This window comes from Leptosomus discolor, chromosome Z (assembly GCF_034619465.1).
Source record: "Leptosomus discolor isolate bLepDis1 chromosome Z, bLepDis1.hap2, whole genome shotgun sequence".
Classification (NCBI taxonomy): domain Eukaryota; kingdom Metazoa; phylum Chordata; class Aves; order Leptosomiformes; family Leptosomidae; genus Leptosomus; species Leptosomus discolor.
In genome coordinates, this window is record NC_141419.1 from 83,263,271 (window position 1) to 83,280,245 (window position 16,975).

The 16,975-nt window shown below is 50.8% G+C and overlaps 1 protein-coding gene across 1 annotated transcript in view; it reads right to left on the reverse strand.

The window, feature by feature from the left end:
• Window positions 1-16,975, reverse strand: part of CNTFR (ciliary neurotrophic factor receptor) — a 208,174-nt gene that overhangs the window by 57,701 nt on the left and 133,498 nt on the right. The window contains exon 4 of the mRNA XM_086480218.1: window positions 356-586. Within this exon, the coding sequence (XP_086336344.1) occupies window positions 356-586 (231 nt within the window). The remainder of the gene's footprint in view (window positions 1-355; window positions 587-16,975) is intronic.

The following is a 16,975-nucleotide window of genomic DNA, read 5'->3' on the forward strand; positions in this document are numbered from 1 at the left end:
TGGCCAGGACTTCTCCTTGCTGGCTGCAACCCCCTCTGGCAGCTCAGCCCCAACTCTTTCCACCTGCAAAGATGGTGGTCATGGCACTGGGGTGGATGGAGAAGTAACATCCCTTCCCAAATAATTCCCGAGGCAATCATTTAATCTACCATCTTTGATGCAAAGCTTGGGGCAGGAGCGTCTGATTCCAGGATCCTGCTTCTGGGATTAGCATGCCATGGGGAGCTTGTATGGTGGGGTGTGGCAGGCAACTATATGTATGGAAAGTTTGGGGCAGGAGGGGGCTGTGAGAGGTCAATATGGGAGCAGAGAGCGTGGCTCTGTCCCCCTCAGTGTCACATGCTGGGGTACTCACTTCCCACCCTCAGGTAGGTCTGGTATTTGAGGTGCCAGGAGGAGCCCTCATAGCAGGAGTACTGGCCGCTCTGCGTCAGGTTGACATTCTTCAGGATCAGGTAGGACCCGTTGAGGTGGGACCCATCAATGTCGGTGCCATTGACCGTCCAGGTGACAGCTGCATCCCAGTCCATGGAGCCACACTTCATGGTCACGTCTGCGCCTACCCGCTCATACTGGATGTGGCTGTCTGTGGGGAGGAAGAGGAGAAAAACAGGTGAGCTCGGAGCCCCACAGTAGCCACTGCCTCAGAAATAGGATCTTTCACAGAATCACAGAATGCCTAGGAAGTGAGTGGACTGGGGCATGGACTGACACTGTGTTGGTGGCCACGGAAGCCCAAGTTCTCATCCTGGCCCCAATAACCTTATTATTATTTTAACCTTAGACTAGAGTGGATGAGCTGGCAAAGACCCGAGGATCAGGACTCATGGACCACCTCCATCTCACGGGATGCTTTCCTCTGACCTTCACCCTCGAGGAAACACGTCAGGGCTGCATGTATGATTCACCAGCCAAATGCCCCACAGCACAGCCAGGTGCTCACGCCAGCAAGCCATTGCCACTCCTGTATCTACGTGACTTTGCAGGATGCAAACCAAATGAAAGCCTCAGAAACTCCCAGCAGAGAGATGTCACCAGCAAACCTAAGTTATTTACTAGCAGAGGTGGGAAGCAGGCAGCTGTCCTTGTAATTGCCCGCCCAGGAAATCAGGTGGGAGGATTGCAACCTACCCGTGCCAGGCTTTGGAAAGGGGCAGCTGCTCGGTGCATGCTATGCTGTTTGTTTCCCTGTCTGGCATTTCTTTCTCTACAATAAAATGATGCCTTGCTGAGCTGCTTGATTTAGCATCTTGCAAGTGGGGCAATACAGCTCATTGGGCGCCAGCTGCCTAACAGAATTTTCTCAGGTTTCTGGACAGGAGCTCGAGCTGACATTCATTAATGATCCCTAGCAATTTAATCTTTCCCATGTTGCTACACTGGCTGCATGTGGCAAGGATAAAACCGTGTATGTGGTGTGTGTGTGTGTATGTGTGTGTGTCCATGACACAGGGTGAAGCAGGACAGGTGGACGGGCAAGAGATGAGGTTCCTTCAAGGCTTCTTCAAGCCTTCGTGCACAGACAAGTGTGCTTCAGTTCTCAAAATACTCCTGGGTTTCAAAAACACATTTCACAAGGTGCAAGGAAACCAAGCAGTCCCAGCACACGAGGAAAGTCCTTGCAAGGATTTATAGCAGCTAAAGGTCAGGAGACCAAAGGTGAGAACAAGCGGTCAGACGTGGCAGTGGAAGATGTCACCGGTGAAGTTCGACAGAGATCAGAGCTGGATCAGAACTGCCCAACACCCTCGTAACTCACAGGGAAAAGTGTGTTGAGGCAGTGAGAGGAGACAGCATGCTGCTGAGGCTGTCAGGGCAGCCAAATTACAGCTGGGTGCAAATGCATTGCGGAAGGACATCACGATACAGACCCAGCAGGCAGTAACACTCTGTTGATAAACGCAAAGGGATGCACACGGAAAATGAAGCCTTGCTTCCCCTACACACTCACGGCTCCAAATGAGCTGCAACCTCCATGGAAACATATCTTGGAGTTATCGTGCTCACTTCCCTGAAACCATCAGCTCAGTGGTGACTGAAAATGCAAACCCAAGGCTAGGAATTATTCAGAAAGGGATTGAGAACAAAATGGAAAGCGCTGTACCCTAAAAGCTGCGCACAAATCTGTCGCCATGCTGCTAGGAGCACAGTTCAGCTGAAAACAGAGCGGAGAAAGGAAACAGGAATAGCAAAGGCTGGAAACAGCCCCTGCGTAAGGATGGCTGACTCGCAGACTCGGTCCCTTCATCCGTAAAAGGAGACAACTGAGCAGAGATGTGACAGACACCTAAGCAATGATGGGTGACATGGAGACGACAAATAGAGGAGGACTGCTTGCTCTTTTTCCTAATAAAATAAGGGGCAGCAAATGAAAACAGGCAAAAGAAAGTGTTTTTTTGCACGTCCATCAGATGCCGTGGATGCCAGCACCTGCGGATAAAACAGTGATTAAATGAATCCACAGCAGAAGACACCACCCAGGACGGTAAAACACTGAGCTGCCCAGTGAGCCTGGGGAGGCTGCAGGAAGCTGAAGGTGGGGAGGGACGGGAGAAGCACACACCCCACACCCACTCCCTGTGCTTGTCCTGCTTTTTTCTCCATCTCTAGACATAAACTCCTGGGTCATGTTAATAGGTGGGACCACATGGGTATGATCCAGTCATTCACTGTGTGAAAGCCCACAGCCTGAGCCCATCTGCAAAGGAGAAAGCCCTAGGGTGAAGCTGGCCGTGGAGGAGTCCCTGGCAAGTCTGAGTCCTCCTGCAGACGGTGCACCAGGACACCTACTTCTTACAGAGAAACAGCGTCTTTGGGGATGCTATCCTTGCTGGGAAAGCGGGTGTTAAGAAAAGGTGGGGAAAAATTGTGTTGTAGTGAATAAGATGCTGGTGAGATGCCTCAGGATCATCTCAGACACTAGCCGGGCGTGGGGAGCTTTGAGAAACGGCACTGATCAGACAAGTGTGTTTCAAGTGTCTTGAAAAACCTTAGAGCATATACTGACAGACAGAAAGAGGGGAGATCATCTAAGCTGAGGCATCTGTGTGAGGAGAGGTAGCTGGAATGGGCCCAGATAAACAGGCAGATAGGCTGAAGTGTGGAAGAAGATGGATGTGTGGACAGATGAATGAATACGTGTGATCGCAGACAGCTGGACAGCTGGCTGGATGGGCACAGATGGGATGGAAGGAAGTGTATGAAGGTGAAAGGATGGATGACTATGCAAGGGGATGCATGGATGGAGGGGTGGATGGATGGATGGATGGGCGGGCTTATACAGGGATGCAGAGATTTGTAAAATGATGGAGAGATAAGTGTATAAGCGGCTGGCTGGCTGGCTGTGTATGTGGATGGAGAGATGGGTGGACAGTCGGGTGCATGGGTAGAGGAAGGGTGGGAGAGAAGGACCAACAACTAGCAGTGGTGTTGGGTGGAACGATAGATAGGCGGATGGATGGATGAATGAATCGACAGATGACTAGGCAGATGGGTGGATGGACAGATACAGATAACAGAGCTAAAGTAAGAGTCCCAGCACCTTACTCAAGCTCTCCTCTGATTTCTTCTATTGCATAAGGTAAAGATATTTTCTCTTCCCCTTTCCTCCTGGCTTACAAAAGACCATTGACTCTCCTGGCCTTACCCTTGGGGATCTGCTCAGCAGAGAAACTGGAGACACTGCATCACCCACCAAGCCTTGCACGGAGAAAGGCTCAGTGCAGCAATGGACCCACAGACTTGCCTGCCTTGCCTGGCTTCTGCCTGCCTGGTGCCCAGCCCCACGGAAGGTTTGAGAGTGGCAGAAAGCTCTGGGGTGCACAGCTCTCCTTCTCAGGACTGTGGCCGGTATCTTGCCTGTAGCTCATGGCAGCAGGACTAAGCTGAGAAGGGGGAAAAACCACCTTGAATTACTTCCTATTTGTCCTTAAACACAGTACAAACACATTGGCACTCATCCAGAAGGGCCGAGGGAGCCATTCCTGGAAGACAGGTCTTTGAAAGCAATGCTCCTTTCCAAGGCAATGATTTAAGGCCCCTGACGAAGGAGAAACCCAAAGCACAGCTTCGGAGAAGGCATTTCTCCCAGCCAGGTTTGCTGAGGCTTTTACTGGAGCCGAACCAGGTCCCCACATCCCTCCTGCCCTGTGCCAGGTGTAGGAATCCCACCCAACCATACTGCTATGCAAACACATGGCAGCCCCTTTGGGAAGAGGCACCATGGGGATAGACACCCCTCCGCCCCCACCCTCAGCCAAACACTAGAGCAGCCCTGCCTTGTGCTGCTGACACCGGTTCTGCTTTAGGATGGGGGTGGGCAAGGGTGGCCAGAGGTTTTATGAGGAGCCTCCACTTCCCACAGGATGGGTATGGGCAGGACCAACCCCCAACCCACCCAGAGCATCACATCTCCCTTGAGCAGGGAGAGCAGGGAAGGGAGGAAGGTTTGTCCACCCTCCTGGTTATCACATCGCTGGTAACACATGGGATCGATGACCAAGATGGCACCTGCACTGCAGGGCCGGCCCTGCTGGATGGACATTGACTGGGTGGCAAGAGCAGAACGAGGGCCAAGAGCCAGGGGCTGCAGCTCAGGAAGATCGAGCTGGTTATGGAGGAAAATTTATTCTCCAGGAGGGTGGTGCAGTGATGGGACAGGTACCCAGAGAGAGGGGGGAACCTCCATCCTTGGAGGTTGTCGGGGTTCTGTTGACAAAGCCATGGCTGATCTGGTCTACTGTTGAGTGGGACACTGGTCTAGACATCTCCAAAGATCCCTTCCCACCAACACTGCTGTGATCACTGGCTAGAAGTGATACTTAGAGATGCTGCCCTGCCCCTCCTCCACCCTGCTTCTTCAGTGTATGCTGCTTTTTGGGTCAGGTCACAGCACAAGGGTGAAGCACACATGATGGAGAGGCTGTGATGCACGCCAACCAGCAACATGCCTCTGGGCATCCAGCCCCACCAAGGGTGACATCCTCTGCCGCAGCACAAGCACGCTTGCCAGGCACAGCATGGCTTATGGCATAAAGTCCCAGAGCTGGAGAGGAGCTGTGGCGATGCGTAACGAGGACAGAAATTATAGCTTTACCCACAGGGAAAACCTGCAAATCCAAGGGCTGCCCTGGTGTGTGTCATGCTGGGAAGAAGCAAAACTCCTCTTGAGACCCTCCATCCCAACTGGCTGCTCCCCCTCTGTTCCTGACGAGGCTCCCACTCTGCCAGCACGGGTAGCTGCTAGGGCAAGCATGCCGCTGGGCACTGCCCTACACAGCATGCAACGGAGCTGTGCCACAGACGTAGCCCAGGGAGTCTGTACCCAGATGCCTGAGGGGCCTTTCAAATAGCAAGCAGAGGAAGTAAAGGAGATGGTTTACACTCCTAGCTGACGCTCACCAAACCCCCTCAATGGGGGGTGCCAGGGCCTGTTGCAAGCCAACCTCCAGCACGAACACGCAGGGGCCAAAACCACCCTCACTGTCACAGCAATTTGCAGGCAGACTGGGCCAACTGTTCCGTCCAGAGCTCTCTGCCCAAACGTGCTATGGGCTTGTGGCAGATGTAAGCAGACAGTGAGCAAAAGGAAGGCACTGCAGCGGTTTTGGGGACAGACACAAGCATTCTCCTCCTCTGCAGTACACACAGCCTCTGGCTCTGTTCCTGTTTCACAGATGGGGAAACTGAGGCAGCAAGAAAGTCCATGTCCCCGCTTACCCCGACAGGATGTGGAGCACTTCTGCAGTGGGATGGAGATTTACATATGTGCCTCTGGACAGAGAGGCCTTCACATCACCCTGTTAGCCTTTGTACCTCCCTTCCACAGCTAAGGAACTAGCCCAGAATAATTACCTCAGTGGCTACTTAGCTCTCTGTGTACGTATTCATAAATTATACATTTAATATTTACACAGTGTTGGGGCTATGCCAAGAGCTTTCCAAGCAGATAAACCAGTGAGGTCTTGCACCCTACAACTTCCCATTGTAAACGAGATGAATAAACTCAAAGGAAATGAGTGGGGAGCCCCAGAGGGTGGAGAGGGCAAGAGGAAAGAGAGGTGGCCTGACAATTTCCCCTCTGGAAGGGGGATGCTCCTAGCCTTCTCCAGCCGTTGGACAGAGTGGTGGCACAACCGTGTGGCTTCTCTCTTGCTCCAGCACCCATCCTTGCCGGCCTGAGCAGCACTGACCATGTCCAAGGGATGCCAGTGGCTCTGCTCCCATCTGCAGATTCACAGCCCTGAGGTCTGCCCTTTTTGAGATAAAACAGCCTCTGGCACCAGAGGGTTTCCCGACACCAGCTTCCTGAAGCACACCCCATCCTTGATCTCCTCACATCTATTCCCTCTGGTGCCACCCTGTCTTTGCATGGCTTTTGTAGCCAGCAGAAACCTTCCCTTCAAGAAGAAGGAACTTCATGCTTAAGGAGGCAGTTCTTCCGTGAGTGATTTAAAACTAGATACATCTTTGTAAGGAAACAGGCGTAATTAAGTGTCATCGATGCAGCCAAAGATATGGACCGTTCCAAGTTAATTTTGTCCATTAATGAAGAACTTCAGCAAGCAGAGCTCGCGTTTGTTTGCTCTACTTTGGTAAATCCCTGGAGTCAGCAGCTTTGCTCTCTTGACAAGAAAAAATAATTAGCAAGAAACTTTAATTAAGAGATAACAGATGGGTGCTAAAGGACTTGTACTCAATCACGCCATGATAGCCTGGAAGCAGACCTCGGTTTACTTCAGGGGTGTTGTAAAGGAGGCACTTTCCCCTCCCTCCAACATGCTCGGCTCAAGGCAATCTCCAGGGCAGGAGAGCCTCTTCTCTTGGCCTGGATGTGACCACAAAATGTCCTCTCATGAAGGTCAGCAGAGCCCTGCTGTGCCCAAAGAAGCTCTCCTCCAGCTTTGCTGCAGCCTCACCTCCCACTGCTGCTCTGCAGCGGAATGCACCTCCCTCTGCAGCTACACCCCAAACCCAGCTAGGGATGTCCATCACGGGGGGAAAAGGGCCTTTGTGGGCCTTTCTAGCTGCTGAGCTGCAAGGCTGATATTTCTTCCATGAAACGTAATGCAGTAGCTACTGGGACCTTCTGAGAACGAAGGGACACTTAAATTATAATCCACGTCAGAGGCTCCCTCCTGGACACAATGGTCCAGCAGCGGGGAGGTGTGATGCCTTCTCTGCTACAAGCTTAGCATGTCATCCCCAGGACCACGCTCGAATTGGCACAGTCAGGATGGCGGCACAGTCGGGATGGTGGCACTTGCATGGCTTCTGCACGGGGGCCAATAAGGCTATGCAGTGGCAGGGCATGAGCACCCTCCTAGGGAGAAAATGCAGTGCTAAACCCAGTGGGAAACCGCAGAACAGAGACCCACCGCTGGAAGCAGAAGCAACACAATCTCACAGCAGAAGCGAGGGCCAAGTCCTTGCTGTAGCACTGGCTCAGCCCCAAGGGATGTGGCAGCTCCCCGTGCCTTGTGGGCTGCAGTCCCACGCTGAGCCCTGGCTGGGAGACACAGTAGCAGGATGGGGGAAGCTGCCTTAGCAGACAAGGAACTTCAGCATCATTTCTCTGCTTGTATCACATCATCAGACTGGCTGAACCAATGGCTTTGGCCCCGCTGGAGTGGGGTTTCACCAGGGCAAAGCACACCCTCCCTGTGCCAGGACAGGATTGCCCTGTCTGTGTCTCATATTGGTCTTGGTGCACTTTCAGCAGCCCCATGTTGGGACGGAGCCATTCTCACAGCTCTTTAGACCTGCCAAATCACATCAGCCCAGAGCATCATGCTGGCAGTGCTCCTTGCTGCAAGTCAGAAGGGCTCCATGTCAGAGGCAGCCGCCTCGTTTCCCCACAGGCCACCCAGCTCTACTCGGGAGTGGCAGGGGCTGTACAGCAGTGTGCTGCCCCAACACCGACTTGTCCCTGGCTACAGGGGACAAGAAAACCTGGGAGCAGCAACCAAGTCCATCCTACCTCGGTAACAGAGTCTTTTCAGTCATGCAGCGGTAGGAGACCCAAAGAAGCTGCCCTTTCTTATGGCTTCAGGGTAGGACTCTTCCAGAGGGTGCTGACAATGGTGTGTATCCACCTGCAATGGCTGCACACCTCTAGCACCAATCCTCTTGTGTTACCATAGGCAGGACCAGGAGAAGATGCACCTCTGCTGCTACTTCTGCTTTTCTGTGTCAGCTGCTCTGCAGCAGAGAGGTCTGAACGCCGTTGAGCTGGTGACCTTGGCTTTTTTTTTTTTCCTGGGAGACTTTGCTCTTAGATCCCAGGAGGGGACCTGAGTTCATGTGTTGATCTATTTTCTAGCAGAAGGTAAGACCTTCACTCGGATGGCCTAGCTCTTCTGGTCCAAAAATGGCTGTGTCCTGGGATTCCAAGTGCTCTCCTTGCTGGGACAGACTGAGCTATGACACCATTTTCATCCTAAGGCAAAGGGAAGGCTGGACTGGACCTTGCCCACTCAACTCCCTTGCAAAGTCAACTTGAGATGAATCATCCTGAGGAAAAGCAGTTGCCTGGCGAAGCAGTGACTCCTCCAACCCCCTGCATCTACACTGAGGCTGCCCCAGCACGTGGGGCAGTACGATATGGAGGGGAAGGTGTTGTAGGGCTAGAGAGAGATGAATGGCACTAATAGGAACCAGCATACAGCAGAAAAATCCCATCAATACCCTCCAAGCTGGGGTCACTTGAGCCTTCACTCTTCGCTGCCAGGTGACTGGTGTTAGCACCGTGGATGAATTAAAGGCTTATTTTCTGGTCCTGCTTTTTCATGCAGACAGGACAAATAACTCTAGGCCACAAAACAGTGCTTAGATCGGGCTTTTCAACAACATTTAAGAGGAAATCAATACAATTCAGAATTAGGTGCCCAAATCACAGCCGTAAACATAAGAAAAGCTCATTGTGGTCCAGCAACAGTGCAAAGACGCCTGTATTTACTGAGCTTTGGGGAGCGGAGGCAGAACTGGATAGAGACATCAGGGTGCCTTGCACCCCACTGACCGCAAGCTGCCTTTTAAGCCTGGTGCACAGCGTACACTTCCCCGTCGCTGTTTGCCAATGCCCACACACCCTGCCTCAAATAACAGCCTTCCTCCAAATGAATACACCGGGGGCGACTGCTATTTGTTCACGTAACAAGCCGGCTCCCGCTTCATCCCACTCAGGGCTGTGGATTAGCATCAGGCATTGTGCAATATTTTTTTTTTATTAGCACAGAATTATGGAAGTCAGAGGCGTAAAAGACCTGTTGGGTCCCACTCAGTCCATCCTCCTTCTGCCAAGACAGTATTGGTCCCTGCAGCATATTTACTATTTCTCCGGTCTAATTTTACATACTGTACAATCTGTGCAGTGCCAAGTTACGATCCCTGTGTGAGAAGCAGAGCTCTCAATTTCCAGGCTCTTGGGTGTGTAAAATCACAACCGCGATGTTAAATTAACTTTTTTTTCCCTTGCATTTAATCATTTAATAGCTCTAAAATTCAGCCCCTCAGGCTCTTTCTGTCTGTCTGTTGGCTTGGGTTTTGCCTGCTGTAGGCCAGTGGCTTGTCGCTTACAGATGTAACGCTCACACCCCTGGGTGGATCGGCAGCAGCTGGGCTTGAAGCTGGGACCGCTGCAACTTAACACATGAACTTCTGCGGCCTGAGGATGGAAAAACTCCTCTGCTTTCTTAACCACAGGTACAGGAGGTTCCTTCTCCTTACGGCCCAGCCCCAGTGAGGAGGAGGTACAGGGCACAGTGCACACAGGGCCAGGGCTCAAAGGCATCACCCAGGCTAGATTTAGAAATCAAAGCAAGGACGCAACCTGCAGCACCAAGACAAAGAGGGACAGGGAAGCATCAGAGTATTCCCAGCGATGTCCTGCGCCCAGGAACTCGCAACAGAAACACCAATACTTTTTCCCTCCATCTTTACATCCACTGGCGGTTAAGCCCCAGGACTCGTTTCTTCCCAAGACAGGGATTTCCTCCCGCTGCACCAACATCAAGACTTTTCTTTGTGCGTATGGCTATGGGACAGCAGAGGAACTGAGCTGCTGCCAGCGCAGCATGGTGAAGAGGGTGGAAAGAACAGATGCTGAAAAAATGGGGAGCATTTTCTCTGAGTCTTTTTTTTTTTTTTTTTTTTTTGGACTCAGTCACCATCACTCACTTCCCCAAGTAATACTTGCACTTCTGGAGCTTGGTGATGATTTCAAAGCAATATTAATATTAAGGCAGCCATCTACTCTGCCCATCAGGCACTGTATTAACAATTAAGCCAAGGCCTCAGGATTTGCCTTGGTAATAATGAGATATTACATTTGCATTTCATGCCTTTCACTCCAAAGGATCCTCAAGCAACGCCAAGCCTGGAAACGTTCACTGGCGCGTGCTGAGCTATGGTACAGCTGCGGAGCCACAGCCCAACAGTCTCACACAGAGCATTTCCTGGGTGCAAGCACCTCTGGGGTGAAAGACAGCGACAAGTCAGACACATGGCACACTGGAAAGAGCATTACTTCCACCAGAGACATCAAGATAAATCCCTGAGGGTTTTATCCTATAGGATAAAAATCCCTATAGGAGCAGTGCAGACCATGACAAGACCCCAGGACAGAGCTCCTGGGTCTCAAGCAAAGCTTAGAAGCAGGCTCCAGCCAGGGGCTGAATAAGACTGGATTTCTGGTTATGGGCTGGAGGGTGTACCTGAGCCATGGATGACCTGACTGCAGGATTGTTGTCCCCAAATGGTTTCTGACCTCTTCATGGAGCTCAGCACTATTCAAGAGCCCCATAAATCCGCAGCCTGCCTCAGTATTTGCAACTTACTCTACAGTCAGAGAGCTATTGAGGGTGGCACAATCTTTTGAAGCTGTCTCTGGGCAGGCAGGAGAGACAGGGTCTTCTGTGAACTGTGTGGATGATCCCTGCAGCAAGATGTATGTCTATGAGACAGCAGGAGGCTGAAAGCACACGATGCCTTGGGGCATACAGAGTCTTTGCATGCCTTCTTGTGCAGATGTGCACATAACACAGCAAAGCACAATGCAGAAGCTCACAAGAGATCATACCACCTCTGAAAAGAAAGCTTTAAGATGAAGACGGTAAGCTGGGAGCTTTCAGCTGGATATCCCATTCCAGCAGCAGCACAGAGTGCTTTCAGAGGAGGCTGCATGCAACTCCTTGACGGATCACGAATCAAGCCAGCTCCTGCCTCGTCCAGCTCCCTTGTTGGTGCTCCAAACACCAGTGTCCAGCACCCTTTCCAAAACCTCTGAAGGAGATGCTCTTCATCAAGCAGCTGAGCATTTCCAAGCGGACTCCACTGGCTGGCTGGTGGCAGAGGCCCCTGGCTTCACCATGCAGAGCCTGAAACTACTACGCCGTAATTTCTGTCTGATGTTGCCTGCCTCTCCATTTCCTCCACAGAGCCTTTCCTGCTTGTCTATCCACCACTATTCCCTCTCTGTACCACTTTTATTGCCATCCCTCTGACTAACTCTCGAAAGCAGACAGCAGTGCTGATTTCAGGCTTTGAAATGGGAGCTCAGCCTGCCTTTGAGAGCATCTCCTAACCTCCAATTACTGACACTGCTGTTTCAGAAAGCCCTCAAGTTGGTGTTGGTTTTTTTCCTTCCTTGTGTTGAGGATGATGAGCAAATGTTAGTTCAGGAGCAGACCTTCATTCAATATGAACTAATTGCCCATTATTTCCTAAATTTCAACACTTAAAAGCTTCGAGTATCTTATTGCAAAACAACAGCTAAAAGGCCAGTTGCGTTCATTGCCTGAAATACAAATAAACGAGCCCAGCTCTCTGGAGAGTTCTTGGGTTTGAAGCAGTAGAAGATTTTAGGGAAGCGTATTTTCTGAAAGTAAAGATTATACAGAAGCACACGGTGTCTAGAGCTCCAGTTATCTGAAGGCACTACTGAATTACAACTATTATTAGCACAAGAGATACTTGAATTCTGGAATTTCTGTAAAATGTTTTGAATTCAGGCTCTGAAGCATTCAAAGGACTTGAGAAAATATCTTTGGCTCCATGTCAGCAAAGCACTTAGGCAAGCCCTTAACTTTCAGCATGTGTTTAAGTACCTTGCTGACTTAGGGCTTTTAACCCCGGCAAAGAGAAAGCAAAGAGGAAAGAAAAGCCAAAGGAAAAAGTTCTGGTGTGCATGGAAATCTCTAGGCAAGCCGAAATAATAAGGGAATATCTTCTGGAAAGTAAGAAAACAAAAAATAATAGCGACTTGCTTTAAAATTAAACACTAGAGGAAGCTTTCTGGAGCGGGGTGAAAGACTCCCAGAACAAATGGAGTATTTCAATGTAGCCTAACGCCAGCTTCACTCTCCTGCCTCTTCAGCATGCTGAAATTATTTATTGCTGGGAAAAAAAAAAAAACCAAACCAACCCCAAAACCTGCTTTCCCCTCCCACTTCCAGACTAAGCGCAATGGGAGAGAGAAAAATCTTGGCTTTGGCAGTGAAAAAATATCTCTGAAATGAGTCGGCTGTGAGACACTGTCTCCATCAGGAGGGAGGAAGAGGAGAAGGGATGAGGGAGAGAATGGTAGTAAGGAGGAGGAGGAAATTGCCCACAGGCAGGCCTTCAAACAACCACACACACTGCCTGCGGGAGGGGGAATACGAGAAAGTCCGTAAGGAGAGAAAATCTGTGCAAATCTATGCACACATGCATAGAAAACAGCTACTGGCAGCACACAGCTCTTCCCCTACCTCCAGCTTGAGGCCATGAATAGAAAACAAACTGAAGCAGAGTGAAAAGAGGATGCTCTGCAGCCCACCCAGGGAGAGTGGCTGCCAGAACGTGGGAGACAGCGACTGGGAGAGCAGCCGCCTGCGTGGGGATGGGTGAGAGGAGATACCCCGGCTCCTCCGGGCTCCAGTGCACATAGCCACCCATGGCTCTGGCACAGACAGGGCAAGCTCAGGCTGCCATGAAGCTGGAAACGCGGCTCCGGTCCCCTCAGGGCACAAGTCCAAACTTCAAAAATTCTTCATTAAAGAATTAAAAAAAAAAAAAGAAAAGAAAAGAGCAAAGCTCTTTCCTTCAGAAAGAAACCAAAGGGTTTCATGTCTTTCAGGGTTTTTTCAGAACTGCTCCACTGTGTTGTACAAAAGGGTTTACAACACTTTTTTTCCTTTTCAGGGTGAAAAAGGTGTCAATTCAAAGTGGAGAACCTAACCATTTCTGAAAAATACCAAAGACAAACCACAGCCCTTTTCCCCCTCAAACTTCATCCCCCATCCCCCCTTCCCGCCCCCCCCCCCCCCCCCGCCCCGAGAAATAGGATTTTGTAAAACATTCAGATGTCGATGTGACTTCATTTTCCAATGGAAAAATGGTTCCCCCAAGGATTTTCCCTGACAGCTCTGCACAGGACAGATTGGTAGCAAGTGCTTTGCTTCCCGACGGAGATGCCCCTCACAGGAAGTGCAGGAAGTCCCGGTGCAGGGATGGAGGCGGCTCTTCCCCAGCACTCACGCTGCCACGCTGCCTGCAGACCCTGAGGACGGGCACCTTATCACCCACTGCTCTGTGCTGGCACACAGCATGATGCAGCTCTCACTTTAACAATCTAACAACTTAAACTGATGAGACAAACAAAGACAGCATCATTCTCCCCATCTTACAGACGGAGCCAAAGTCCCCAAAGCAGATTAAATGACTGGTCCAAGGTGCGCAAATTGTTTGCATCAGAGCTAGGCTTTGATTTTCCTCCTCCCCTGTAATCCTATGACACCTGGTACATCAATGTCAGGGTTTGGTTGGGCTCTCCTGGCCCTGCTGAAATACAAGCACCCAACACACAGAATATATTTGAGCTGCTGTCTTTTTATCCACCTTGAACCCCTGTATGGCCCTTGGGATGCCAGCACTCGGATGCTGCAGTGGTGGCTTGTGGGGTTGAGAGACAGCTGCTGCGGCATAAACTGGTGACTCCCACTATAGTAAAGCAAAAAGCCTTCCATAAATACTGGTTATGCTAAAAAACTCCTCAGGGCTAAGGAAGTGAGTAAAAATGGTCCAAACTCACTGGAGGAAGGAAAACACAATTAAATCACATAACAGCCCATATCCACTAATCCCCTATGCTACCGGGCTGGACTCAAATGTCTCTGCCTGCTGACACCCACCTCCCACCTCTCTTCCCAGCCCTGGCACTACTTTTTCCAGCACCCTGGCAAGGCAGCTGTGTACACATGTTGTACGGGAGAGAAAGCCCACCAGACCCTGGGGCTCCCCGCACGCAATCAGAGCCCACCAGGGATGCCCCAGCTATGGGTTGTGCAAGGACAAACTTGGAAGCTGCTGGCCCAGACCACAGCACGAATTAAAGACACTGAATGTTTGCAGGAGGGTTCAGTATTCACCAGGCTGGGAGACACATTTGCAACATCATGCAACACATTAAAAAAGTTGTGACCTGCTCTTGCGGTCTTTGCTCTGGAGCTGTGATTTATGGCAGGCTGAAGAATGTAACGGGATTAATCCACCTACCTAAATCCTGAAATTTTCCTTCTGGATTTATATCCCAAAGTCCTACTCATAGATCAGCAGAAGAACACTCAGGGCCATCTCTCTGGAGCTGCCAAGAGCGAAATTGCAAAAAATATGGAGAAATAAATGCATCATGGATACAAAAACCCATGAACTCACAGTGCTCAGTGGAAAAGACTTGCACAGATTACGGAGTGAGATGGATAACTTCACGTGGAGGAAAGATTCACCAACACAGAGAAAGGCTGATCACTGTGTATCTTGCTCAGATAGGGTAGACACCTCCATTCTCAAGTAACTGATCCAACACTCAAAGTTATCCAAATTTCTTGGGGGACAAGACACATTCCACTTCCTAAATACCACTTTTTTGTGGCCCAGGGGTTGCAAGGTTGGTGCTGCGCTTGGATGGGGGAGCTGGGAGCAAAAGGAGTGCATGGAGGTCCCATGCTTTGACAGCTGAATCTCCTGGTGGGCTGGCAGACCCTGCACTGACCCAGCTGCCATGCTGGAGACATGAGCAGCACCTTCCTAAGGCTAAGTGAAGGTAAGATAATGCCAAGAACGAGGGAAAAAAAAAAAAAAGAAAAAAGAAAAAACCCCCAATGCTGCATAAATGTATAAACAACTGTTTCTTCTAAAATGACAGCTTCCGAAGTCCCATGTCATTACTATTCCCCCAGGATTTTCCTTTCTGTCTCACATGCTGCCAATGCAGCAGCTATGTAACTTTTGAAGAGCGATGACTGACAGCATGAAAATGGCTGCAGTGATTATATTGCAACACTTCACTGCTTCCCTCAGCTGCAGCTCCCTCCTCCACAGTTGGAAGTGAAGTACAATCAATGCTAATTAATTAAGGGCCAGAACCTGCCAACCATAGTCACACCAAGTTCAGTGCTGTTTCTTGAATATTCAGGGCTCACTCTCCATAAAAGTGAGGATCACTCTCCAGCAACTTGGGTTGGAAATAACAGAAACTCTCCTTGCAAACCAGGAGGGGTGGACAGACGTGTCCGTCTCAGAGCTGAGAGGTGGAGGAGTCAGCTGCGCAGGGGCACAGAGCGTGCCGTGGCTGTAGATCAACAAAGGGCCGTTGATGGGAAGGGCAGTAAGGCAGCTTGCAGGCATCCCTAAAGGCTCTCCGCCAACAGGAACCTCAGAGCTGGCAGAGCTACTACTCCTGACAGAGGCCAAGAGAAGGATGCTTGCGATGGATCCAGCCAGAGAGCACAAGCATCCTCCAAGACCAGGGAGAAGCCACAGCCTTTGTCTTTGTACCCGAAGGGCCATGCAATGCAAGTGCTGGGTGTTACTAGGCAAAGCTGGGAGGCTCCTCAAGGGCAAAGGAGGTGGAGAAGAGTCTCACTAAAGTGAATGGAGTTCCAGGTGGCATGCCAGTGGGAATGGTGCTGCAGCTCACTGGCAAGTAAGCCTGTGGCTGCTGGCAAAGCCTACGGATCCTCCCCTTGCCAAAGAACTAGGAGGCACCAGTGGGGACCCAGGCTCCTGAGCTGCCCTTCCCCTATGCCACACAGCAGGGACCCTCACCCAACGCAGAAAAAAAAAAAAAAAAAAAAAAAAAAAAAAAGAGACAAACACAAGGGCCTGTGCTTCCCTCCACAAAGGTAAAACTAATCTTCAAGTCTGCTGAGCACAGGAACTTGGATGTGACCACCAACCGGGCACCTTGCTTCATCCCAGGAAATGTTACATCCCCTTCCAACAGCAGGAGTCCTGCAGGGCTCAGCAGCCCCTTCCTACTCCTGGACAATGTCAGTGGATTTTCATGCTTTGCTCCAAGCCCGGCCAGCTGTCCCAGCAGCTGGCAGAGGTTGTGGCAGTGTCCCAGTTATGGCAAGATATGGAGGCTTCCCATGGGAAATTGCAGGGAGAGGAGCAGACAGACAGGCAGACATTGGCTTCTCAATTTAATGCAGTCTCACTCCCATGTGCCTCAGTTTCTCACTTGCATCATTTGACAGCATGCTGTCAGCTGGAGCAACCACACTGCAGTGAAAGCAAGTCACAGATGCAGCGGAGTCCAACCTCACAGGGCTCATGGTTTGGCTAGAGTCGGTTCTTTGTGACTCATCCTACCAAGTTTCAAGTTCATGGCTATGGCCAGAGACTCCCCTTGGGAGCGCTCCAGGCTTGGCTTACTGTTTCCTTGGGAGCCAGGTTGCGCATAAGCAACGTGGATGATGAGCAGAGCTCGTTTCCCTGGTTGGAGAAGATCTGCATTAGGACATATGCATGGATATGGGGCTACCAGGACAAGCCCCCAGCAGCAGATCCCTGTGCATATGGTCTGCACGATGCAGGTTTGCACCAGCTGCTGCTTTGTGAGCCTGCCTTCCTGCCCCTCGTAAGAGGATGGCGCCCTGTTCCCCCTGCGTAGCTCTGTTACCTCTATGAGGGATGCTCAGCAACCTCCTTGGCT